We start from the raw sequence: 26,171 nt of genomic DNA, 5'->3' as shown, positions 1-26,171 counted from the left end.
AAAAGTTGTTAAACTTAGTCATTATAGTGTTTTACAAAATAAAGTGCATACTAAAAATTTTGCCAAAATAGCCCATATAATTAATTAAATCCTAACATTCTACTGGATAACAAGAGCTTTGTGTTTAGACATTCCTATTCCTTTTTTTCTATTACAATTTTTTTAACTTGTTCTCAGTGATCCTTTCAGAAGTTTTTCTAGTTCTGATCATTTTAGAAGTTTTTCTAGATCTTCCTTCCTCTGTCTTATGGACCTCATCTGTGTAATCCACATGCTCTTTGTTATCGACCTCATTATCTTCCTTTTTTTCTTCTTCACCAATTCCTTTTTCTAACATATTCTAGTATAGAAAAAAATAGATGTTAGTTATGTTATTAGAATTTAAAATTTACTCTGAACTTTAAAAATATACCTTTGGAATTTCTTTTGATTTATGAAAGAAGTCATCAAATTCCTTAAGTTGTTCTTTGGTGATATTAAGAATCGAAATGATATCTTGCTCACTGTAATTTGATTGTCTCAAATCATTCAGAAGTTTACGAAGTCTTTCTCCTTCAATGTTATGCTCGACCTGAACACATGCTTTTGGAAGATGTTGATTTTCCAAAGTTTGAACTTTTTGAGTAATTTCCAAATTGTCAGGTTCTCCATCTATATTGTAAAATTTGTGTTGCACTCTATCTTTTTTAACTAAATCAAATTCATATAACACTTTTTCCCATTTTTTTAAATCTTCATTTTGCTGAAAATTTTCTTTTGCTTCTTCAAATGTTGATATTAACTTACTTTTCTTCTTACAAAGACTTTCAAAAGTTTTTGTCAAAGTTGACAAATAATCTTATGTAAAATAAAAACATGTACATATATGTATATTATTTCACATCTGATTAAGAAAACAAATATATATATATATATATATATATATATATATATATATAAGTATGTATATTTTGCATTAATATTTATTTATATATAACTATTTTTTAATAAAGTTTTTATAGATTTTTACCTCAATCTTTTTATCTGTTATATTTTGCAATATTTCAAGAATTTTTCCTGTTCCAAACATTCCAACTTTCATTTTGCTAGTTTCTCGTTTTTTCATTTTGATAGAATCCTAATTTTTTATTGATGGACTTAATCGTAAATCATTTTCTTCATCGAATTGAACATGGTCAACATATAATAGCTGCATAAAAAGAATATAGTCAAATTTGTATGTTATAGTAAAAAATTTAAAATAATATTTTAAATAACGAAATATTACCAGCAAGTATGTCAGTGGACCATAGAAGTACCCTTTACAATTGTGTGATACATATGACCTTGTGTTATTAATCAATGAGTCAATTGTGTAACTACACCAGACAATTTTTGAAAAATCTGTGGTGCTTGAAATCTTCTTTAATATATTCTGATTGATTTTACCTGCAGGTGTACTTTCAACTAGAGTGTTGCAAAACAAACAATGAAATTGAGTTTGAAGTTGAAATCAGCCTCTTTTGATGATATAATTGCATTTGTGATATCATTCAATCTAATGTTTTCTGCTTTATGAAATTGGGATATCCATTTGCTGTAACATTCATCTTCTGCAGGTCGAAAACTAAGGTCTTCCACTTTTTGGTCACTCATTGGAATTCCAAGCATCTCATTCACACTTTGTCTGTCAACCTTAATTTCTCCATTTATAACCTTAATTTCTCCATTTTACATATGAATCATATGTAAAAATCAAATGAATAATTGGTCATATATCAAGTATGTAGTGAATCATTGGTCATAATACATTGGATGCTTTATTTTAATTTTTTTTTTGAAAAAAAAACATACAGGCCTGTATGCATGTCCGTATACAGTTCTGTATACAGTTATATAAACAGATCCCAAAAGTTCAATGCTTTCATCTGTGAATGAATAAATGGGACATTAAAAAAAGTTTTTAATCAAATTATAAGTCAAATTATAAATGAAAACTTATTTAAACATTATAATATAATTTTACCTTATCTGTTAATTTTTTTCCAATGTGCCACATGCAAAGACGATGAGTTGATTCATTAAAAACGGTTTCTACAACTTTAGCCATAGCTGAATCTTGATCAGTGACCACAACATTAGGTTGTGTACCAAAGCAATTGAGAAAGCATTTGAGAAGCCATGTATAGAATTCCGTTGTTTCTTTAGCTAGCAAACCAGCACCAATTGTGACACATCTTTTGTGGTTATCAATTGCAGTAAATGGAACAAAGATCATATTATATCTGAAAATCATTAAAATATTTAACATAAATACTAAATGCAAATATTTTAATATATAAATATTAAAGAAATTAAGTATTACTTACTTGTTTGTTTTGTATGTAGCATCGAATGATACAACATCAGAGAATTCTTTGTAGTTTCTTTTTGCTATTGCATCTGCCCAAAACAGTGCCCTTAGCTCATCATCCTCCAACAAGTAATAAAAAGTGAAAGAAGGCACATTTTTACATCGTTGTGTTAAAAGATTTATCAACATATTTGCATCACTGTCTCCTATATAGCAGTTTAAGTCTCTTGAAAATTTTTTGTAGTCGATTTTCTTTGCACCTTGTTTACTGTAACCACCCTTTAAACCAGTAACCATGCTATGTGCTTTGCTTGCTCCTATATTTGATGTGCTTAACTGAGTTATAATTGTCTTGTCATAATGATCCAACTTTCTTTTCGACTTTGACATGTGCACTGTATTGTTTGTGTAGAGCTCATGGTTGTGTTTTTCAACAAATGTATTAATGAAAAACCGATCAGTATTTTTTATAAATTTGAAACATATCTTTGCTTCTCAAGACATCATTTGGCTTGGATGTTTTCTTTTTTGTCTGCCTTCTACTCCATTCAAAGTGTCAGCATTTTTTTTATCTGGTTCACCAGCCCTACTACATATAATATACTTGTATTGTAAAATACCATTAATAGTTTTACTTGATGCAAGTCTGCAATCAAATCCTGCTTTCTTTGCATATATTTGGTAAAACTGAATTCCATGATCTAATGTTTCAAACACCATATCTTTCTTTGGCAGTAATGATTCATCAACTCTTGGGATCCACTCAATTGTTTTTGTGCTACAAGGAGATTTTACTTTTATGCAGCTTAATTCATCTTCATCTTCTGATTCAAAATGTTTTGCTGCAAATTAAATAATATTAAATCAAATCATATATAGGAAAACATGTCATTTAAAATCAAACTAATATTTTAGTTACAATCAAGATTAATATTAATAGAAACTTACCTTTTTCATTATCATTCGACTGGGATGTCGAAGAAATTTGCTCATCCTCTTCAATAATATCTTTGAAAAATGCATCTTCAACATGTATATCGTCATTGTTTATGTTAAATTCAGTAGATTCTTCATCAGCATCACCTATTAAAATCATATATTTATTTATCATCAGTGTATGTAATTAAAATTAAAATAATGTTTGAATACAATTTGATTTACATAGAAACAGATATTATTCATATGTGATTGGCATATGAATCAAATATGATTCACATATAATTCATGAGTAAATAACATATAATTCACATATGATTTACATGTGATTCACATGTAAATCACAAGTGTATTACATGTGAATTCATATGTGAATTAGATGTGATTTACATGTGAATTACATGTAATTCACAAATGAATTATATGTGATTTACATGTGAATCACATGTAATTCACATGTGATTCACATGTAAATCACAAGTGTATTACATGTGAATTCATATGTGAATTACATGTGATTTACATGTAATTCACAAATGAATTATATGTGATTTACATGTGAATCACATGTAATTAAGATATGAATCACATGTGATTCACATGTAAATCACAAGTGTATTACATGTAAATTCATATGTGAATTACATGTGATTTATATGTTAATTACATGTGAATATGTGATACACATGTAAATCACAAGTGTATTACATGTGAATTCATATGTGAATTACATGTGATTTACATGTAATTCACAAATGAATTATATGTGATTTACATGTGAATCACATGTAATTCACATATAAATCACATGTGATTCACATGTAAATCACAAGTGTATTACATGTGAATTCATATGTGAATTACATGTGATTTACATGTGAATTACATGTGATTTATATGTAAATCACATACAATTCACATATGAATTACATAATTCACATGTAAATAACATGTAAATCACATATGTATTACATGTGATTTATATGTAATTCACATGTAAATCAAATGTAATTCACATGTAAATCATGAGTAAATCACATATACTACATCTTTGTCAAGAACATGTTCCTAGAAATTGAAAGTGTAGCTTGGCCTGAACTGGAGACAACTGATATATCTTCTAATTCAGGTATAAATCACATGAATTTTTAATGAATCAACTATGAATAACATATGATTTATATATGATTCATATATGAATATGTGATTCATATATTATTCATATGGGATTTTAATATGAATATCAATACCATACGTTTATTATTCAAAAAATTATGAATCATTACCTGCTAAAAAATTTATCTCGCTCTGCAGATCTTCAATTATTCTTCCTGAATCCATTAAATTGCTGAAAAAAATCTCAATTTACATTCAATAAAACAACGTATTAGAAATCTGAATGCTACTGTACTTAAATATACAAATAAAACGTAAAATATTCGGCAATCTGTTTTTCCTTCATTGATATAATCGTAATGAATGAATCGTATGAATTTAAGATAACATGCTAACCTCGAAAGAAATCAATGACGAATCGTATGAATTTTGCTTTGTAATCGATCTCGAATTTGCGTTAACAACTATTTCAATGATGAAATCAATGACGAAAGAAATTATGAATTTAAGATAACAACTATTCGATCGATGTAGATTTGTTATGATTTCGTCGTTGATTTTGATAATTTTGAAGGTTAGAAGATGATATTTTGGAAAGAAAATCGTACAGATGTTGTAATACTCAAATAAAACGTAAAAGACAATCTTACCCTTATGATCTTAAATCCAATCCAACGGTCCACTTTTAGTTATCGGGCTCTCGGAAAATTATGAGTTCTCAACCATATATATATATATATATATATATATATATATATATATATATATATATATATATATATATATATATAGGTTTAGGTTCTGTGGAAAACAAAAAACCCTAAAAATCATTAGAATGCATAAAAAGAAAATACTTAGAGATCACAAAACTTTTTTTTGAATTTTTTTATCAAAAAATCGCAACTTTTAGGTCAAAATCGCTGAAAAAAAAAATTTTGAAAAAATTTTCTTTTACAAAAAAAAAATTGATTTTTTATTTTTTTTTTCAGCGAAATTGTAAAAAATGCTGCGATTTTTTGATAAAAAAAATTCAAAAAAAAGTTTTGTGATGTCTTGGTATTTTTTCTATGCATTTTTATAATTTTTAGGGTTTTTTTGTTTTCCAAATAAACATTCCCTATATATATATATATATATATATATATATATATATATATATATATATATATATATATATATATATATATATATATATATATATAGAGAGAGAGAGAGAGAGAGGAGGGTTCAATTGAGAAAAAAAAAAGATTGAGAATGGGGGAATCATTCTCAGCCACTCATTTATTTTTGCCGCAAAAGCCTCCGTTGTACCAGCGGAAATGGGAAAGGAATAGACATGTGTTTTCCAACAAAACATGTTTCCTTAAACTATGCTAAGGATTACCTTAATATATACAAAAACATAGTTTTTTCGTTTTTTTTAATTTTTAAGAAGCTATTTTTATCGAAAAATGATTTTAAATATACCAAAATTCATGATTTTTTATTCTCTACAAATAGACATCCATATTGATATAGTTTTAAGATAAAATAAAAAATTTATTTTTTTTATATTTTCAGCTATCGTTATTCATAAGTGAATAAAAATGAATCAGGTTTTTACTACAGTACATTCGTTATTCACTTATGAATAAAAACTATGATTAATTTTTTTACAATTTAAGTATCATTCTTATATAAATATAGCATATAATAAACATAGTATATTCATATTTAAATATTAGACGATGCATTCACTTGTGAATATTACATAGTTTATTCACTTGTGAATATTAGATGGTATATTCATTTATGAATATTAGATAATATTTTCATATCTAAATATTACGTAGTATTACATGGTATATCACATGTGAATATTACATAGTATATTCACTTGTGAATATTAGATGATATATTCACTTATGAATATTACACAGTATATTCACATATGAATATTACAAGGTATTTTCACAAATATATATAATTTTTATATGTTATTCACATATGAATAACATACAGACTTGCATATTTGTTTTTTTGTTTTAATAATCATATACTGATTCAAGTGAAAAAACATATTCATATATGAATATAACGTGGTAATTTAGTTTATGCATTTCATCAAATAGTTGGAGTGCATACAATTTAACTTTTTTAAAAATGTTAAAAACATGATACTTTGACTATTTAAATCTTACAAAATAGTAGATTGATAGAGAATTATATGAAATTTTTCAAAAAAAAAAACGATTTGATCTTTTTCTAACCTCAATTTTGAAGTTTTATTTGATAATCGATGTTGAATGAATGATATGAAGTGGATTTTTTGTTGATTATCGATGATGTTGATCTAATGACGCTGGGAGTATAATTAATCGTAGATGTTGAAGATCTTATCGTATTCAAGCAGAATTGAAGGTTGGATTAAAAGAACCAAAAATGAATTTTTGTTGTTAACTGTTGAATCGTGTTGATAAACATGTTATTGACGAAGATCGATGACTGATTAGCACTGGATGATGTTGATGATGGTTTAATTGAAGAAATCTGAATGATTATTGAAGGTTGGAGGAGAAATTTGGATGATGAACGATCGATTACAGTTGCGTATTTAAGATTGAAGGTTATTATCATATTTACAAGTTTGTCACCGTGTCTTTTTATGCTTAGATTAAATGAGTGGCTGAGAATGATTCCCCCATTCTCAACCTTTTTTATTTTCTCAATTGAACCCACCTCTCTCTCTCTCTCTCTCTCTCTCTCTATATATATATATATATATATATATATATATATATATATATATATATATATATATATATATATATATATATATATATATAGGGAATATACATTACAGCCACACCTAAGCTTAAGTACTAAACCTCTAAAATATGTCATTTTAACATGCTAAATATACCCGGTTTGGTTTCACTTGGTAAATATATCATCCTCCATAACATTTCTTTCTTTCATTATCGTTTTACCATCTCTGTTTTCTTTCCTCAATTATCGTTTATTACTTCACCCAAGTGAACATTACTAAACCCTAAACCTAAACCCTAAACCCTAAATTTAAACCCTAAACACTAAACCTAAACCCTAAACCCTAAATATAAACCCTAAACCCTAAATCTAAACCCTAAACCCTAAACCCTAAACCTAAACCTAAACCCTAAACCCTACACCCTAAACCTAAACCCTAAACCCTATTGTGTCGATCTTGAATTTACATCTTGAAGTATTAATCGTGAATCCATTAACTGTAATCTTTATATAGTAAAACAATGTATTTTCAAGAGGTTTAGTACCTAAGCTTAGGTGGGGCTGTAATTTATATTCCCCTTTCCCATATATATATATATATATATATATATATATATATATAGGGTGAGGTTCAATAGAGAACCATAATTAACCAAGGAACCAAGGAACCAATCGTGAGCGTCGGAAATCATAACGATCAACGGGCAAGGAAATAGATGTACACTTTTACATTGGACGCACACACACCGGATTATACCAAAAAATCCACTTTTTACAAAAAAACTCACCACTTTTTTTCATTTAAAATTTTTTTTAGGCCATGTTTTTTATCAAAAAAAAAACCGAATAGACCGTTGTTCACGATTTTTCGTCCTCTTTCCATAGAGATCCATGATGATATATAAAAAACGAACTTTTTTTTTTCGAAAAAAACTCACTTCATTTTCTTTGATTAAAAAAGTTAAGGTCTATTTTTTATAGAAAAAAATTAATAAATATATCAAAATTCATAATTTTTTGTACTTTTTAAACATAGATTCATATTCATGTTAAAAAAAACGATATTTCAGTTCAGATTCACATTGTGAACTGTTCAGATTCATATTGTAAACCTATTCAGATTCATATTGTGAACCTCCTCAGATTCACAGTGTGCATAATAATAACTCAGATTCACAGTGTGAATCTGAACTGATTGGAGCTTTTTCACATTGTGAATGTTAAAATTTGAAATATTTACAGTTTAGATTCACAGTGTGAATCTACACTGATCGAGGTTTTTTTTTGTGAACATTCTCAGATTCACAGTGTGCATAATAGTAATTCAGATTCACAATGTGAATCTGAACTGTTCGAGATTTTTCATATTGTGAATGTTAAAAATTGAAATATTTACAGTTTAGATTCACAGTGTGAATCTACACTGTTCGAGGTTTTTTTTTTTTTTTTTTAATCGGTGTTGATGTTTATTAATAGAGTACAAAAAATTAATATTTTTGGTATAATTAGTTTTTTTTGATAAAAATAAACTTAAATATTGAAAAAACTAAGAAAATTAAGTGAGTTTTTTTCGAGAAAAAAAAGTTCGGTTTTTATATATCATCATGGATTTCTATGGAAAGATGACGAAAAATCGTGAACAACGGTATATTCGGTTTTTTTTTTCGATAAAAAACTTGGCCTAAAAAAAATTTAAATGAAAAAAAAAAAAGTGGGTTTTGTTATAATCCGGTACATGTGCGTCCATTATAAATTCTGACGCTTTAGATTGGTTATTTGGTTACTTGATTAATAATGGTTCTCTATTGAATTTTTCCATATATATATATATATATATATATATATATATATATATATATATATATATATATATATATATATATATTTTATTTTATTTTTTTTTTATTTTTTTATTTTTTATTTTTTTCTTTTTTGTAATATTTATGTGAACCTGTTAATGAACGAATATTAGTGTTTTTTGATATTTTCTACGTCAAAAATTGTTTGTTACATTGCAAAAGTTTTTTTTGTCGAAAATTTTGTTGATCAACACAAACGTTTAGCGTGCATCAGAAAAAGTGATTATCTTTTTTTCTTTTTAGGAAATAAAAAAAGAGATAAGATAACAACATAAATAGATAACTAACTATCTAAAAATATTTTACAAATACTATTAAACTAAATAAATGTTGTTATAAGTTAACAAACTTTTTCTTTTGTTTTTAAAATACCCTTGTAACCGGGATTAAATAGGTTCTCCCAATTACAATGGTATTTAAAAAACAAAAATAAAAGTTTGTTATCTTATGACAACATTTATTTAGTTCAATTGTATTTTGAAAACACTTTAGATAATTTGTAACTTGTTTATGTCATTATCCTTTTTTAAATCCCCAAAAAATATAGGTATCTTTACATATAAACTCGTGTTTTAACTATTGTGTTATTCACTTATTCAGTAATCCAATTAAAACCAAAACAATTAAAGATAAACTAATTAAAACCAAAACAGTTAAAGATGAACTAAAATACGTTTGGAGGATCGCTGATCCATACATGGAAAACTAGTAAGGTTAGAAACAAAACATAACGTAGAGTACATTGTGGTTTTGGTTTTGTGGTATACACCTTTATGCAGGTTTGGTCCTAGTTTTCAAAATTTGACACCAACCATCTTCATGGTACATATGAAAAGACTGAAATGCCCCAGGTTATCTTTTTCTATTTTTCTATTTTCCTGTTTTTAGAATTATTATTAAATAAATAATAGGGTGTAAACGATGGCGTCAACAGGTTTTAATTCAGAGTTCTTTTTTTTTCAGAAATGGTCCCTCTAGTTATTAGCTTTTAACAATTTTGGTCCAAGGGCAAAAAAGTATTTTTTTTTCAAAAACTATAACCAAAACTCCGGAACAATGTATACCACAGGGATCAAAACTGTAATTTACTCTTAACTTTAGTATATCTTTTTGTTTGACGATTATGTAAGCACACTAGAAAAAAAAAAGGAACTATAATATATAATTAATATAACAATTGTATAAGTTATTTTAAGATTTCTTGAATACAGCATTAACACAAACTCCCATCTCCAGCAGGATCAATGTTAAGAATCACTCTGTCATCATTTATTCCTGCAGTTTTTGCAGCCAAAATTCAACAATTGAACTGAACTATTGTAGCTATAGTATAGTGGGATACAAGATATTTAGTATCACAAAGCATGAAAAAGAGTTGAAATTACTTATAACATCTTTTACTTTTTCTCTCTCTCAAAAAAAAAAAAAAAGATTTCATTTCCTGCTACCCTTTTGTTTTTACATATCACTTGTTTATTTGCTTTAAGAGACCAGAAACAGAGCCACAATGAGTTGATTTATTCTCGCATTGCTCACAGCATGATTGTAGTAATTGAATAACTCTGATACACCTGTTACAAATATCAGAAGTGCATTATCAACATCAAGATGCAACACATATTTGACTGTTTTATGAGCAATTTAATCTTTGATAAATGAACACTAGTGTTGGATGAATTCAATACAATCTTGGTCCATTTTGATTGAATTCCATCTGAAAGTAACTATTATATACTTCTATTATGACTTCAATTTTTCGGAAACAAAATCAAATTTAAAAAATAACTACTTCTAGGTTCGAATATGATCTTAAATACGCCCTTAATCCCCAAAAAAAATGCGTTGTTTGAAGCATAGATGAAGTGAAATATATTATTATATGTCCAATTCTAACCTACCAATTCGATATAAGCAAAACAAAGAAATCAATTACGATTTTTTGCGATTCACGTCCCGAAAGGGAGTTTGAATCTATCACACAAAGTAGAGTGAACGCCACAGCTATTGTGAAAATGATCGTACATCCTAGGTTAAGTAAAATGGTGTTTTCGAGAATCAAATTGAACAAAAAGGAAGGGGTGAATTGCGTACCTTTGGGGAAGAAAGTTGTTCTTGGAGAGACAAGCTTGAATGTCGCAGGCTTCCTTCTTGCAAGGTTCTTTGATCTCCCGTGCCATCTTTGAATATTGCTTGCTAGAGGTTTCGTTAAAGATGGCGATTTTAGGAATATCAAAGTGCATTTTTTTATTAATAGTTTAACGAAAATATTTTTGATTTTTATATTATATATAATTTGATATTTGATTTTTTTTAAGATAGTAACCTCATGTTAAAAAATTTGTTATTACTAAAACGTCAGATATAAAATTAAATGTGGATAGATATATTATAAAAAAATATGGAATCACTATCTCTTAAAAATCCACTTAAAAAAGTTGTCCAATAGTTGATTTTATGTTTTAAAATGAAGTCATGGTTTATGTATGCTTACATGTTATCACCACAATTCACTACAATAAGTAAACCATTTTTCAAATTTTATAATTTGTTCCGATCAAATTTTGTCGGAATTTCAAATTTTGTTATGAATTCATCTTAAATTTAGTTTTTTATTTTTTTTTTACAAATTTATTTGTCTACAACTTATTTAAGACTTTTTCCTATAATGGTTTATAAGATTTTTTCAAATTAAAAAAAAAAAAAAAAAACAAACATTTACAATATGTTCTTAATTTTTTTTCCAACTTTTACATGTCGCATATACATTAGCAAACCATTTTTTCTCGATGATTGTGTGACATTTAGATTTTATGAAATAACACATTATATAAAATTAGAGGAAATAATAAAGCAACGATTAATCGAACATAATCGACTCTAAGCAACCAAAATCATAAGTACATATAAGAATGTGTTTGGATTGAATAATACAATAACTTTGAAATTCTATCGTTGCTGGCTTGAATGCCTCTTACACACTTCTTTACAAATAAAGTAGATAAATATGCAAGAAGCTGACTATAGTAAACAATATTATATCATATCATACTAAGTAATTATTACTAGAAATGTTATGGAAATTTTATATTACGGAGAGAAGTGTTTTTTTTTTTTACTCCAAACCCATTATCATATCTACGAAATGGCTTATTTATTTATTTGTATATGTTACTTTGGGAGTTTAGATTCACTTGAACGAGAGTGTATAACCATATTATCTTTTTGAATACGTTGATTGGTTGTCCTGAATTGCAATTCAAGAAAAAAACTTATTTATTTATTTGTATATTGAAATATACATATAAAGAAAACTTAGATATTGCATTGATGTTACATTAATTAACATCTAAACTACAAAGTAAATTATATATCCAACCACACGTTCAAACATTATAAAGGATACATTGTTTATTTTTGTAATGTAAAACTAAGTTTAATTCTAACAACATCTTCAACATGGTCACATTCTATCATAAGTTCGCCAATCTCCTTATCTGCACCAAAAATCCATGTTTCCACCACTTATATATTTTTCTTAATATTAGTAACTCATCTAATCATTTCTTTCATCTCTACTAAGAGATCCTCCACAAGTGCATTAATTGTTCGTCTCTTTTTCTAAATCCCTTTGTTGGTCTTATTTAGCGCCCTTATTGCTTCAAAAATATAATCGATCATCTTAGGTTGATATGTTTCACCATGATAGAAGTTCGGATGATTTGAGTAGAAATCATAATATGAGTTAAGATCATCCCTTTCATGTAGTGCTTGGATGGCCTCATAGTGTTTTTTATAGAATGGTGAAATAATTATTTTTGTTTTTGCATGAATAATGTTATGGTTTTATTATGTTTATATATTACTTACATAAGGTAGAACGTGAGAAATAATAAAAGATTTAAGTTGGGTGTGAGTGTTAGCTGTTGGTATACCACCCCATTCCAACAAATGGATGACTCACTTGTTAAAAAATTATGTTCTATTTATCCAAAGTTTGATCACATAACAATCTTTGGCTAAAGTTATTTAACTCACGTGATTTCTACTTTATAGATAAATTATTCAGAAAAAGTTGTTTATAAAGATAACGAATAGTCACACACAACTTAAATTAAGCTGTTCAAAAAAAAGCCACAACTTAAAAATGTTTACAGATTTCCTAGAAAATGTAGACTGCTCTGAACTATTTCATATAAGGATAACAAGGGCATTTACGTCTTTTGCACACCGGATTAGATAAAATTTTGCAATTATGTCCCATATGCAAATAGTAATAAGGGATTCAATTGAGAAAAAAACATTACAAAGAGAGCTTTCATTATTAAGTAATAATTAAACAAATTCCCAAACAATATTTTGCACAAAACTAAGTTCAATAATTAATAATAATAATAATAATAAAAGTCAATGAAATATGTTATCATATTCTAAAGTTACCACCTCCGGTGAGTCTCCAACTGGGATATAAATATTCCCAGACTACTACCAGGTGCAGAGACCAAAATACACTAAATTAGCATAATTAAATAATAAAATAGAAACAGACACCAAACACCCCAAATACACAAAAGGAAAAGGGTTGAGAAGATGAAGAAGCTAATGAAAAAACCTGCAAATACTTGTTTTGTTTTTAGCCATTCATGAAGGAAGAGCTTCAGGCTTTATATGTGAAGTGGGCCCGAAACATCACGTGTAGAAGAAGAGCCAGAGTCTTTTTTCAAAGAAAGGTTTGCGAATTGGGAATCCAGTTTATCCTTGCTGGCGGTTCTCCGGTGGTTGGGAGGCGGCACCGCCTGCTGTGGTTGTTGCTGGTGTTGATACAAGGCTCGCAGTCTTCCAATCTCTCTTTCAAGAACTTCATGTTCCACTGAGAAAATAAGTTGTTAGTTTTCAAACATTTAATTCAACCCCTTCATTGTTCATTCATTTGGTTTGTAGAATCAAATCTTTTAAAGGAATTGGAATATCAATAACTTCTGTTTATTGTAAATGTATATAATTAAATTTGTGTTTTTATTTATTTCAATATATATATATGATGAGGGTATTTTGGTCTTTTGGAAAAAGAAAGAATGGAGTTAAATTGAAATCCTTCCACTCTTCCATAGGAATGGTGAAATCCATCAAACATGGAATTTGAAGGATTCCGATGGAACTGTCTTCCGTCCATTTAGCAACCAAACACGCCATGGAATTGAATCTTGAGTTTCCATCGGATTCCACCGGAATCCGACAGAATTGCAATTCGAGATTCCATTCCATGGCGTGTTTGGTTGCCAAATGAACGGAATTCAGTTCCATCGGAATACTTCAAGTTCCATGTTTGATGATTTCACCATTCCTATGGAAGGGTGGAAGGATTTCAATTCAACTCCATTCTTTCTTTTTCCAAAAGACCAAAATACCCTCATCATATATATATATATATATATATATATATATATATATATATATATATATATATATATATATATATATTGAAATGAAATAAATAAAAATGATAAATTTAACCATAAATGAAAACTTAAAAACTATTTAGTTATTATTAACGAATCCCATTCAATTTCCTGTGACATGTTACAATTGCTTCATATTCCAATTCATTCCCAAAACATTAACCAAGATTGTCTCTTTATATTCCATTTTCAATGTTACATTTTCCAAAGTATTTCTTGTAATTATATAAACATGTGTAGGAAGGAACTTACTGTATTTAATCAATTGCTCTTGAGCCAGACTCTCCAACCGTTGTTTCAGTGCTTTATTTTCCATGCCCAGAATAAGACTTTGCTGATTCAGAAATTCCACCTCAGCAGACACCTCAGAACCCTCTGCCTACAGTCACAAAATATATAACATGACCTGGTTGGAATCAATAAAATATTAATAAAAACTTTTTTTTTTTTTAAATTCTAATCTACCTGTAAAGCCTGTACATTCTTTTCCAGCTCAGCAATGTACTGAAGCTTCCGGACCCGTGAACGTTGAGCAAATTGCCTGTATCGAGTTGATTATTAGATGAGCCATTTATCTCCTATGAAAACCAGATAAAAGATATCATCTTGACAAAAAGAGTGAGAAATCCATTAAAGTACAACAACCTCACTTAATTTCAAGAGTCATAAAGATGAAAAATAACTTGATTTCTAGAATCCAAATTCCCAGATATATAGTTTCACCTAATTACACGAGCATGAATAACTATAGTCAAGATGGGAAATGAACAAAAGAGAGAAAAAAATTGCTTACTGTTTGGCACGTTTTGTGTCTGTTTCTGATGCAGAAGGTTTGTTGTTAGAAGAATCCTTTCTTTCAGAACTATCTCCATCTTGTCTAACAGATTCAACTGCATCTTTCTTCTCACTTGCTATTGAGGTATTCCCATCATGCTCCCTTGAAGCATTAGAATGTGTTAATGCATTTTGTGAAGGATCCCATGCCCGATTCTTATTTTTCATCAACACATTATGTTCCCCATAAAAAGGCGGATTTCGAGAATCTTTATAAATATCAAAATCTTGAGGTCCCCATGAAGGAACAGAACCCAAGTTTCTCAATCTGTAATCATTTTGTGCTCTATATTCGTTGTTAAAAACAGCATTAGCTGCTTCCATGTATGTAAAAGAGTCACTTGATGAACGTCTATGCCCTCTTCTTACTGGTGATTCTGGTTCATTAAGAAGATCATCCAGCCAAGAAGGTTGTTCTTCTATCAGAAAGCTTTCAGATGAGGTTCGTTGATGTGAATTTGCATCTCTGTATTTTGGTGGACCTTTTGGGGCAACAGCAGGATTTGAGACATAATCTGCATATGATGGAGCAATGCTTGGAAATGGACTTTTAGGGGGAAGTAAAGGGTTTTTTCCAGTGTACATCATACTTCTCATTGTTGAAGGACCCTTGGAATTCGCCATTGTTAGAGTACAGATCCCTGCAAAAAAACTGAAACCAATTCAATAGAAACAGAGAACAGCTTCCAGATTTAGAAGTAATCCCTTAGAAAACATCACAAACCATTTACGACACTTCTAATCACAAAAAAATCAAGTCAAAATAAATTCTTATCGAACAATTCATTTTTTCCTTACATGTTACTCCTACAACTCTTATGTGTCCTATCGCAACAATCAATCAATTAAAAAAAATCAAACACTGATGAACTCCCCTTCACCTACATTATCCGAAAGATGAATAATTGAAAGCTCAGAATCAGCAAAAACTTTGACGAGAAATTAACCCGTAATTACCTCTATACACGCAGTAAAGATCTTCAAGAATAGGCAATGTGATCAGATAAAAACGAAGATTACAAATCGAATCGAAGCAGAGTTCCTTGTTGTTCCTAATTTTTGATGATTAGGGTTTTCTTCGTCTTACGAATCCTTCCTTTCTCGTTGACTTGCTTGATGAATAAAGCTCGGGTTTGACAACCCAAGATGAGATGTTCTTGTTTTTACACCTTTTTGCCTTTTTCTTATTTATTATTACCTCCTCCTAATAATACTATCTCATTTACAAAAATAATAATAATACTAATAACTAGAAAGGTTACCCAGCGGGGCTAGAAGTTTTCAATGTTGTTTCCGAATTGATAAATATGACAGACATAGAAAGTGCAAGGATGAAAAGTCTGGGCTTTGCCCCGGACAAAAAATGTAAAAGTTTTGACTGCAAGGACCAGAAGTGTGAAAATGGCTAAAGAATTAAAGGGGTAGGAATTAGCAACTTTTTAGAAAATGGATCAAAGTTGTCAAACTGTTAAAGTTTTGTGGCCAAACTTTAAATATTAAAAGGTTCCAAAAAAGTGTAAAAATATTGATTGCAAGGACCAAAAGTGTCAAAATGGATAAAGAATAATGAGCAAAGTTGCCAAAAAACATCCAAATTTAGTATTCCTAACTTCCAACAATAATACAGGGACCAATTCTGCCAAAAAAATTAAAAGTTGAATGGAACACAAACAAAAGGACATGAATAAATTAATTAAAGAAGTACAGGGACCGAAAATGTAATTCAATGACCAAAGCTGGACAAAATGTGTCAAGTTAACTATTCCTTTTCTCCACAACTTTATATATATATATATATATATATATATATATATATATATATATATATATATATATATATATATATAATATAATAATAAAATAAACTTTTATATGGAAATGATATTTTAGAATATTTTTTGAACTTATGTACCAAAATAGATATTTTAGATTATATATTACAGTTTTATTTTAAGATCAAGATATATAATTGATAAACTTGACAAAAATAATTAATTATTTGTAGAATAATAGTCAAATATTAACCAAGTTCTTAAATATAACCACATATAACGTAGGATCCATTGCAAAATGCTATACATTGTGTGCTATGAAATTGTTCAGGTTTTTACGAAAATCGAATTTTTTTTTATCAAGAAAATATTATTTGGTGTGGTAGGGATCTTCGAAAATTATATTCTCAATAAAGTGAAGTTTCATATTATGGTAATGGAGTTTTAGGTCGAAAAATATTTTATAAAGAAGATGTGTAAAATATAGAAAAAGAGAAATTAAATATTAATTTTCGAGTGAGTGAATAGTGGCATTTGGCAATTGTCATTTCAAATTTGATGGCTATTTTGAGATGCTAAATTTTTGGTTACTTTTAGCAAATTATTAAGAAAAATGGTTATATTTGGTATTTTCTCTATATAATATTATAAGTGAAAAAATAAATGTTTAGCCAAAAATAAAATAAAATCTGTACTATTATTTATTTTAAAATTTTGTAAATTACAGAAAAAGTAAACAAAAATCATGAAATCCACCACACTTTTTGTCCACTTGCAAGTTTGCAAGCTGTAAAATTGGCAGGTTGCAAGCAAAGGAAGAATGCTTAGTTGGTTTATTACATTTGCCTCCCTAGAGATTGAGCTCAACTACAATAACAGCCCCTATAGTTATAACAATTTACACATTCCCACAACTTTGAGATTTTGATTACAGCTGTAAATATTTCAAACTTTTACTTCTTTTAGAAAGAAAGCAATTACAAGCAAAGAGAAAACGTATTGAGCACTTATCTCTAAACACCACAACAATTTACTTCTTTTTGAAAGAAAGAAATTAATTACAAGCAAACAAAAATGATGTTTGTATATAACCAGACAAAGAGAATACTAATGTAGTGTTTTCACAATTTTCTAGATTTTAAGTTTTAAAAACTTAACTATTTTTTTTAAAGATAAAAACTATTATACTTTTTATAACCGTTGGAAATAAACCATATATGCTGAAAGCCGAATAGATAAATATTTTTTATCCGGTTAAATGCAAAAAGTAGCACATTCGTTTCTTTGTGATACTATATTTTTAATTTATTTTATTAATACATTATATTTTAAAAAAACTACTAAAATGGTCTCAAGATCAACATAAAAAATTGTAACCATAATAAGTTGCTTTTGAGGATATGTGTTAGCTTAATAAATGATATAAAATAATAACAATGACATAATCATAAAATAACAACCAAAAACCAATCAAAATCACAAAATTGACCAAAAAAAAGTAAAACAGGTCTCTTTCACTAAAAAAAACTTTTACTTTATGATTTGATTTATTCAATAAATTATCTTGCTATTTATTCAACATATATGATTTAAGTGGTCCAAAATAAGAATAACAAAATAAAATAGTAACAATGAAAAATTTAACCAAAAAATCAAAATGATTATTGGAACCACAAAAAAACCTCTACTTTCTATTATTAGTGTTTAATATTAGTATAAGTTTTTTTGTTCCTTTTTAACTGGTCGAAATGACCAAAAAGAACAAAAAATGTAAAAATGGTCGAATTGACCAAAAAAGTCTAAATTAATTTTTTTTTTCCAAAAAAAATTATACGTCATGTTATAAGTCTTTCATATCATTATAAAGTTCTTTTTTGTTCATTTTTAACTCATCCAGATGATAAAAAAGAATTAAATTGATCAAATTTAACAAATAGTCTAAAATGGTAATTTTCTGTACATTTACTTAACCATGGACCAGTTATGTAAACTTATTTAATCATGGATATCATTTGTAACATTTTTAACTATACCAAAACTGGAAAATAAAAGTAACAAAAGTAGGATGCTATTACAAGCAAAAACAACATCCAAAACTGGTCAAAATCAACAAATTGACCAAATGACCATTTCTAAAGAATTTGTTTTGAGTTTTTCTTATCATTATAATGTTTTTTTTGTTCGGTTTAAAGTGACACAAATGCCCAAATTGAAGAATATGTAATTAGCAAAAATGGTCAAAATCACCAAATTGACCAAGAAGGTAAAAATAGTTGTTTTCACTAAAAAAAATTACTTTTTGTTTTGATTAATTCAATAAAGTACATTGCTTTTTTAATGCATTTAAAGCATGAATTGGACCAATATATTTTTACACACATAATCAAATAGCTAGGTACTTTTGTTTTTTTCCCTGTATCAGACTAAAAAAGTAAGAAAAGTAGGATGATATTAGATGTAAAAACAACATTGACCAAAAAAACCAAAATGGTCAAATTTGACCAAAAATGTTAAAACTGTCATTATTTTCAAAAATAATTATACATCATGTTATAAGTATTTCATATCATTATAAAGTTCTTTTTTTAACACTTTTAACTCGTCCAAATGACAAAAAAGAACAAAAATGGTCACATTTACCAAAATGGCCATTTTTTGTATATTTACTTAACCAGGAACCATTTATGTTAACTTATTTAACCATGCACATCATTAGTAACATTTTTCCCTGTACCTAAAATTAAATTCTTCCATATGGACTCAGCAACATAATTCTATTTAATGCAATAAATAACAATCTACTTTATAAGATTGCATATTATTTTGTATGAAATTTTGTTCTTTTAACAAAACTTAACTTTTGTGTGTGTTAGGTAAGGGGTAAATACAAAAGATACCAATCTACTTTAAATAGAAACTCCAACGTTATTTAATGCATTTAGGCACTGTATGGGGCAAATACAACAAATACCAATCTACTTTATAATAATCAATTTATTATTATTATTATTATTATTATTATTATTATTATTAATTTTAACATTTAATGCATTTGGGCCCTGTATGTGTTTTTCTGTCTAAGTTGTTTATAAGAATGTAGGTTTTTTTACTTTCCCATATTGCCCTTACCTACCTTGTGCCCATAATGATCTTTTTATAGACCAGCTCAGCAGCTTTAATGCAATTTACTACATTTACAATTTACTACATTTACACCCTGTGTATGGTAAATGCAATAAATAATGATATACTTTTTAAGCATGCACAGCTTTTTTTGGTATAAAATTTAGTTTTTCTTTTTATCAAAAATTAACTTTTGTGTGTGTGTTTGTGTATCACTGATGTGCATGTGTGAATGTCTTCACATTTGTGTATGTCTTAGAAAAAAAAAACAGAAAATCACTAATTAAACCATTCAAAAATAAAAGTAACCAACTAAAGGCATCAATAACATTCATCACATGATAATATCAAACAAAAACAAAAATTCAAGCCCAATAAGATAATAAATTATTAAGAACCAAGCAGCTTCTTCCACCTGGCGTATCCAAGAACGAGCAAAAAAAGCACAAGAGAAGCAGCAGTTATGCCTCCAACAAATGGCTCAAATATGCCTTCAATGTCATATAATCGACATGGTATATTCATCCCAAATAATCCAGCCACTAAAGTCTCAAAAGCTATAGCAAATGAAGCTATGGTTAATGTTAACTGCAGTTGGATTAACTCATTTCTTTGGTTATCCAGTTGGATGTTCACATAGTCTTCCGTGTCATCAATGTACTCACGAACCTACACAGGACAGAACAGAACAGAACAGGTTGTGACTGATGTCATTGGATAATTATAAAAAAGAAGAGATGAGATAAAGATAGAGATACTGACAGATAAAATCTTGTTTCGAGTTCCATCAAGTTGCATGAAATAAGCCTCAAGCAACATCTCAAGATCCTCCACATCATTATCATTCAAATTCCCACTTGTCAACATACTTCCACTTTTTACAGAGCTTAATCTGCGCAGATGTAGGACATTATTTGGGAAGCTATTTGACCCAACACCTCCCAACAAAGCCTCACTTTGTTGATTTTGTAACCATTTCCTTGTTAAATACAACTGTGTCATATCTTCATCATCATCTAGAAGATGTTCAAGTTCATCCCTTACCTTTTGTACCCTTGCAAGCAAACGAGTAAGATTGCTTTTCAAACTTCTGACACGTTCAAGATTCTTGGTGCTGACATTCTTAGCTAATTCATCAAGAACAGGGTAAGCGTCCCTTTCAAGATCTGCTACACTTGAGTCCAGATATGTACACACTACCTCTAATGCAATTTCCAAAACTTGAAACTCAAATGGAAGTTCGGCTTGCAAACCTTCAGCAGTTTCAGGAACGGGTTGCCATCTTCCAGAAGCTGAGAGGTTTGATTCTGTATCACGTAAAGCAAGCTGGCGTCCACCTTGTTGTATACCAGAAGTGTTGAAATGGTTTTTGTGAGAAAGTTGATGCCTCAGTTGATCCACAAATGGAAGAACCTCTTGACGAAGAGGATCAAGTAGAAGGACTTCTTCTGCTGTGACTATGGCCTTAATGTGTTCCAAGTTAACAACCATTGCTTTCTCCCTAGCTGTATCGTGAATAAGTAAGGTGTAAATCGATGGATTTTATCAGAGAAAAGAAACCCTAAAAATCAAAGCGATTACCAAGGATATTGGAGGAGTTAGAGAAAACAGGGCCAAGAATCCTTAAATCCCTAGCCGGAATACCCGCCCGTTTGATGATGGTGTTCTTATCACACTCGAAAAGCTCAGATTCGCCAGACCTATCGAACCGCATCCACAATCTCGCTCCACCAGCCTTCTTCTTCGGTTTCGTCGCCACAACATCCCCGACGTTGGCCGGTGGTGACGGCGCGTTGGCCGATTGCTGCGACTCGCCGACCTTCTTCGTTGTTCGTCGACGCCTGGTTGTGCTGCTGCTACGACGAAAGGAGAATGGGTTCGACTTCCCCATTTTTTTTTTCTTTTGGAGAAGGTCACTTGTCTACTTGTAGCATTTTCAATCCTCTGTTCAAGTTATAAGGAAAATACAGATTATACCCATATCAATTATAGAATCAAGAAAAGGTTTTCACAAGCACCATAAAAGAGAAGGATTGAAAAGGTGCGATATTTAGGTAAATATATCAACTATTACAACGAGAAATTGATCAATATAGATAAACCTAATGATCAACTCAGTGACAATCGTTCAATTGTGATTCAAAACGTAATTAATCAATATAGATAAACCCAAAATACAACAAAAAGCTGCATCTCGGTTCGTTCTTCCTTCACGACTGAAACCAAAAAAAAAAAAAAAAACGCAAAACTTACCCGATTAATGGACGTATGAGCTGTTCTTCGTTGCTCGTTCCACTTCTTCTTGTTGATCCCTTTGATTCCGGCGATTATTTGGATTACAGTAGTTCCATCCGTCCCTTCGTCGTTCCCGTGCCGAAGCAAAAAAGAAAACCACCAAGGGTTTTTACCCTTTCCCATAGGATGGCAAAAAGCCCATACCCTATGGAGAACCGAAGCCCGCACCCGTTTTGACTGGGCAATCCCAGGTTGACCGGGGATGGGGACGGGATGGGGAATACCCAAATAAAAAAAGTGGGGATGGGGATGGGGATAGCCTTAATCCCCGACCCTGGACCCGCCCCCGACATATATTAATATATAAAAATAATATATAACATATATTTATAGTATAGTTTATAATACATAAAATTTGATCTAACTAACCTAACTCATTAGTAATTACGTGGTTGAAATTATATTTTTTGCTTTTTCTTTTATCTAATTTAAACTCGTGTATATATTTTTTTTTCTCTTTGGTTGATCTATTTTACCTTAAATATCAATCTGATAATTTTTTTCTACTTGATTTTTCATGTATGAATTTAAATTTGGTAGAAAATTTATTTATATTTTTTATGCAATTTATGGGTACTTATATATTTTATAAAATCTTTAAACTTATGCTGGTAAAATTGAAATATAGAGTTTTTTCTTACGTAAAAGTTTGCATGTTAAAAGAGAAAAAGAAACCCTCGTTTCCCCGTTGGGGGTGGGGATGGGGGTTTATTTATATTCCCCGATGGGGATGGGGATGGGGATTGGAATGAGGATTCGGGGATGGGGATGGGGATTAGGGTCCCCTGTGTTCCCTGCCCCCGTTGCCATCTCTACTTTCCCATGCTACAAATATTCCCTCTTTTTACAAGCCAGTCGAGTAAGCATAGCCACATCAGCAAGCCTATGTGGCTGTTTTTAAGAAGGAAACCGGTTGTAGCCGGTTTTTTTGGAAACGGCAAACGAATTAAGTGGAAACCTACTCGCAAAAGTCACAAATAGAAGAGCATGATATGAGATTAAACATGAATTTGATAAGATTCAATGAATCTCAAATGATCTAGGAGTTTCATAGTTTGAAATTTGTGAATTGTTCTTACATACCTTCATAAATTTGCAATAAGATTACGGCATCCTTCTTCTTAGTTGTGAAACGATCCAATTTTTCAAAAGAAATTTTCCATTTTTAATTAACCAAAACACGTTCCGTCAATATGTAATCTCAAATACAATTGTTTTCAAATTCATAACAACAACAATTTTTATTTTAAACATCAGAGTGTCCCATGATAACGATTGAGAGAGAGTTAATGTCCTATCCTACCCGTTCGGCTAACGACCCTCCACTAGTCAAGAGTACGGTGGGTAAGAGTCGATACCCAGTTACGGTCATTTTATAGGTTGCTTCCTTAAACATCCATTATAGACCAGATTCGTGAATCATGTCTACTAACGGTAAGACTGACTCATATTATATATATATATATATATATATATATATATATATATATTAATCTTTTAATATTATAATAGTATAAGGGTTGTATTTTAAACTTTTAAAATACTACGGTTTTAGAATTTAATATTTCAAAATTAAACTTTTAATTAAATTTAAAATTCCAAAACTTAAAAGGTGCAATTTGAACCTTTTCAAAATTACTAGATCAAATTTTAAATAATTAATTAATCATATAATTTGTCATTATCTTAAAATTTGACTAAATCCATCTATTTAGATAAGGAAATCAGATTATCCTTTAACAAAATCAATTTATGGTGATAAAAAACGATTTATGGTAATTATCCAAATCCAAAATAAATCAAAATTCAAAAAAATCTGCTAACAGACGAGTCAACTGGTCGAGTCAGGGCAAGGACTCGTCGAGTTCATCAGGCAGAAAACGATTTCTACTATGCATTCGATTTGGTCGGTTCACTATTGCATCAAATATAACAGAAAAACATCTTAGGCTCTGATACCACTGATGGGTTTTGAGCATAACAACATTCCTATGTGTTCATGCAACCCTAATTTCTTTGGATCTAAGTTTTTCTCTAGTTATACATGCAAATAGAAGTTCCAAAACAATAACCCTAATACTAGCATACAAATTCAGAAAACAATATGAAAAGTAGGGTTGGATTGTTACCTTTCTTGTTATCTCGTAATAACAAGTAATACACTGATGATATTGACTCTCGAAAGCTTGAGTGTCTCACGTGTTGCACCTCTAATGGAATCACAAATACCAAAAGCAAAGGATGAGTGAGAGGGGCAGAAATCGGCTAGGGTTTCTCCTTGTGAAGCAGTGGCCGATTTCAAGAGGTCTAGGGGCCTTTATATACTTGTGGTTGCTAGGGTTTCCAAGTGAAACCCTAATTCCTTACTTAGGCTCCAAGCAGCCCATGGACTTCCTACTAGAAGGCCTTTGACGATTTCTATAGGGCCTCCTTATAGAAAATCGTCCAACCCATTCCAAGGTAGTCCATCAGCCCAGTTTGCAACTATCAATGATTAGCATAACCAGTCCCCTTACTTTTAATCAGTTCCTTTAATCCCAAAATTAATACCAAATTAATTTTTGATTAAATAATAATTAAATAATATGATATCTAATTAATATATTATTCTTATAATATATTAATAAATCATTAAATAACTTCTCTCTCCAAAAGTCATCTTGTAAAGTTGTTATAGTGAAGGCAACCCAAAAGGACCATGCTACTATCAGATCAAGTACATACAAATTATAGTTATGGGCTTAGACATCTAATCCAACACCGAGTTCCCGGCTACTATAGAGAGGCCATGCGGTATCAAATAGCCGACAATTAGAAGCTCTCGGATCAGAGTTCTGCTCGCATAATTCCCGGTTTTCGCTAAGAACTCTTTGTAAGTCAGATTACACTTTATATAAAAACATAAGGTATATTACATATTAATCATCAAGATACAAAGCATGAAGAAGAATCTTGTAATTATCTCTAACCCGATGTACAAGTGGGTGGAATACAAGAGCAAAACGAAGTGGTCCCAAAGGTTCGCCTTGCTGAACTCCAGTAGTAGACCAAATATGCTTATCTCCCAAATACAACTTGCTGTCTGTCCATATAAGAATTCGACCCACAAAGAAATGGAAGGGCACCTCATCCCGACCTCATGAAGTAAGGCAGATTTATCCACCAAGTTGAAGACGTTCAAGAAATCCACATTAAGCTTTGCAAGAGACCCATCATCATGACGTTCACTCAACACCTTATTGACACTATGAAGAATGGCCACAACGTCACCCGGGACACCTACTCCAAATTGAAAATCATTAAGGTATTGTGTCATTTGTTTACCAACACCTTTCATAGCAACCTTCGAAACCAAACACTTTCATCTAGTGCCCACAACATTAGGACGGATTCCATTGTCAGGTTTAAGGAGCGGAGTAATACGTGAAAACGCTACAAATTCTGTCATACATCTTCCCACTAGCCATTAATTAACCACTATGGTGATGATACATAAGAGATCCATGACTATAACAGACCCCTCCCCACATAAAGCATCCAAAATGTGTTGAGTTTTGAAGTCGTCTCTCCCACACAAAGTTCCTTTAGGAAACGATTTAATGCAGCCAAGGACAATGTCAATCTCGACTATAATGTGTCACAACTAGCATTTTTTACTAGGAAATTTTGTCCTCATGTAAGCAATGACTATTGTGAGACT

The 26,171-nt window shown here is 29.8% G+C and overlaps 3 protein-coding genes across 4 annotated transcripts; all 3 read right to left on the bottom strand.

Moving 5' to 3' along the window:
- Positions 1-10,126: 10,126 nt before the first annotated feature.
- Positions 10,127-11,232, bottom strand: LOC145125739 (Cox19 family protein (CHCH motif)). Its single transcript, XM_079061160.1, has 2 exons — positions 11,083-11,232; positions 10,127-10,562 (listed from the first exon to the last, which is right to left on the bottom strand). The coding sequence occupies exons 1-2, from the start codon at positions 11,229-11,231 to the stop codon at positions 10,457-10,459; spliced, it is 255 nt and encodes an 84-aa protein (XP_078917286.1). The 5' UTR covers position 11,232; the 3' UTR covers positions 10,127-10,456.
- A 2,113-nt stretch (positions 11,233-13,345) lies between these two features.
- LOC145126155 (uncharacterized protein At4g06598-like) lies at positions 13,346-16,453 on the bottom strand. Of its 2 annotated transcripts, none has more exons than XM_079061558.1 (5): positions 16,239-16,453; positions 15,241-15,933; positions 14,913-14,988; positions 14,700-14,826; positions 13,346-13,858 (listed from the first exon to the last, which is right to left on the bottom strand). In XM_079061558.1, exons 2-5 carry the CDS (start codon positions 15,903-15,905, stop codon positions 13,653-13,655), a joined length of 1,074 nt encoding a protein of 357 aa, XP_078917684.1. In that variant the 5' UTR covers positions 15,906-15,933; positions 16,239-16,453; the 3' UTR covers positions 13,346-13,652. The 2 variants fall into 2 exon arrangements, with proteins under 2 accessions (XP_078917684.1, XP_078917683.1); XM_079061557.1 differs by having other exon boundaries at positions 15,241-15,922.
- A 4,006-nt stretch (positions 16,454-20,459) lies between these two features.
- MGT6 (magnesium transporter 6) lies at positions 20,460-22,599 on the bottom strand. The gene is made up of 4 exons (XM_079060592.1): positions 22,430-22,599; positions 21,758-22,120; positions 20,939-21,681; positions 20,460-20,845 (listed from the first exon to the last, which is right to left on the bottom strand). The coding sequence occupies exons 2-4, from the start codon at positions 22,065-22,067 to the stop codon at positions 20,567-20,569; spliced, it is 1,332 nt and encodes a 443-aa protein (XP_078916718.1). The 5' UTR covers positions 22,068-22,120; positions 22,430-22,599; the 3' UTR covers positions 20,460-20,566.
- Between the last annotated feature and the right edge of the window lie 3,572 nt (positions 22,600-26,171).

This window comes from Lactuca virosa, chromosome 7 (genome assembly GCF_052849685.1).
Source record: "Lactuca virosa cultivar CGN04683 chromosome 7, Lactuca_virosa_CGN04683_v6, whole genome shotgun sequence".
NCBI lineage: Eukaryota > Viridiplantae > Streptophyta > Magnoliopsida > Asterales > Asteraceae > Lactuca > Lactuca virosa.
The sequence above is the reverse complement of the archived record's forward strand: the minus strand, read 5'-3'. Positions and strand labels throughout refer to the sequence as shown.

What these genes read in the sequence shown, in the direction of transcription:
- LOC145126155 (XM_079061558.1), bottom strand. Translation starts at nt 15,905, where the DNA reads ATGGCGAATTCCAAGGGTCCTTCAACAATGAGAAGTATGATGTACACT. An exon ending in GACACAAAACGTGCCAAACA is followed by an intron (nt 14,989 to 15,240) that starts GTAAGCAATTTT and finishes AACTCGATACAG; the next exon opens with GCAATTTGCTCAACGTTCAC. An exon ending in AGAATGTACAGGCTTTACAG is followed by an intron (nt 14,827 to 14,912) that starts GTAGATTAGAAT and finishes TTGTGACTGTAG; the next exon opens with GCAGAGGGTTCTGAGGTGTC.
- MGT6 (XM_079060592.1), bottom strand. Translation starts at nt 22,067, where the DNA reads ATGGGGAAGTCGAACCCATTCTCCTTTCGTCGTAGCAGCAGCACAACC. An exon ending in TAACTCCTCCAATATCCTTG is followed by an intron (nt 21,682 to 21,757) that starts GTAATCGCTTTG and finishes TTCACGATACAG; the next exon opens with CTAGGGAGAAAGCAATGGTT. An exon ending in CTCGAAACAAGATTTTATCT is followed by an intron (nt 20,846 to 20,938) that starts GTCAGTATCTCT and finishes TGTCCTGTGTAG; the next exon opens with GTTCGTGAGTACATTGATGA.
- LOC145125739 (XM_079061160.1), bottom strand. Translation starts at nt 11,231, where the DNA reads ATGCACTTTGATATTCCTAAAATCGCCATCTTTAACGAAACCTCTAGC. An exon ending in AACAACTTTCTTCCCCAAAG is followed by an intron (nt 10,563 to 11,082) that starts GTACGCAATTCA and finishes TATTTGTAACAG; the next exon opens with GTGTATCAGAGTTATTCAAT.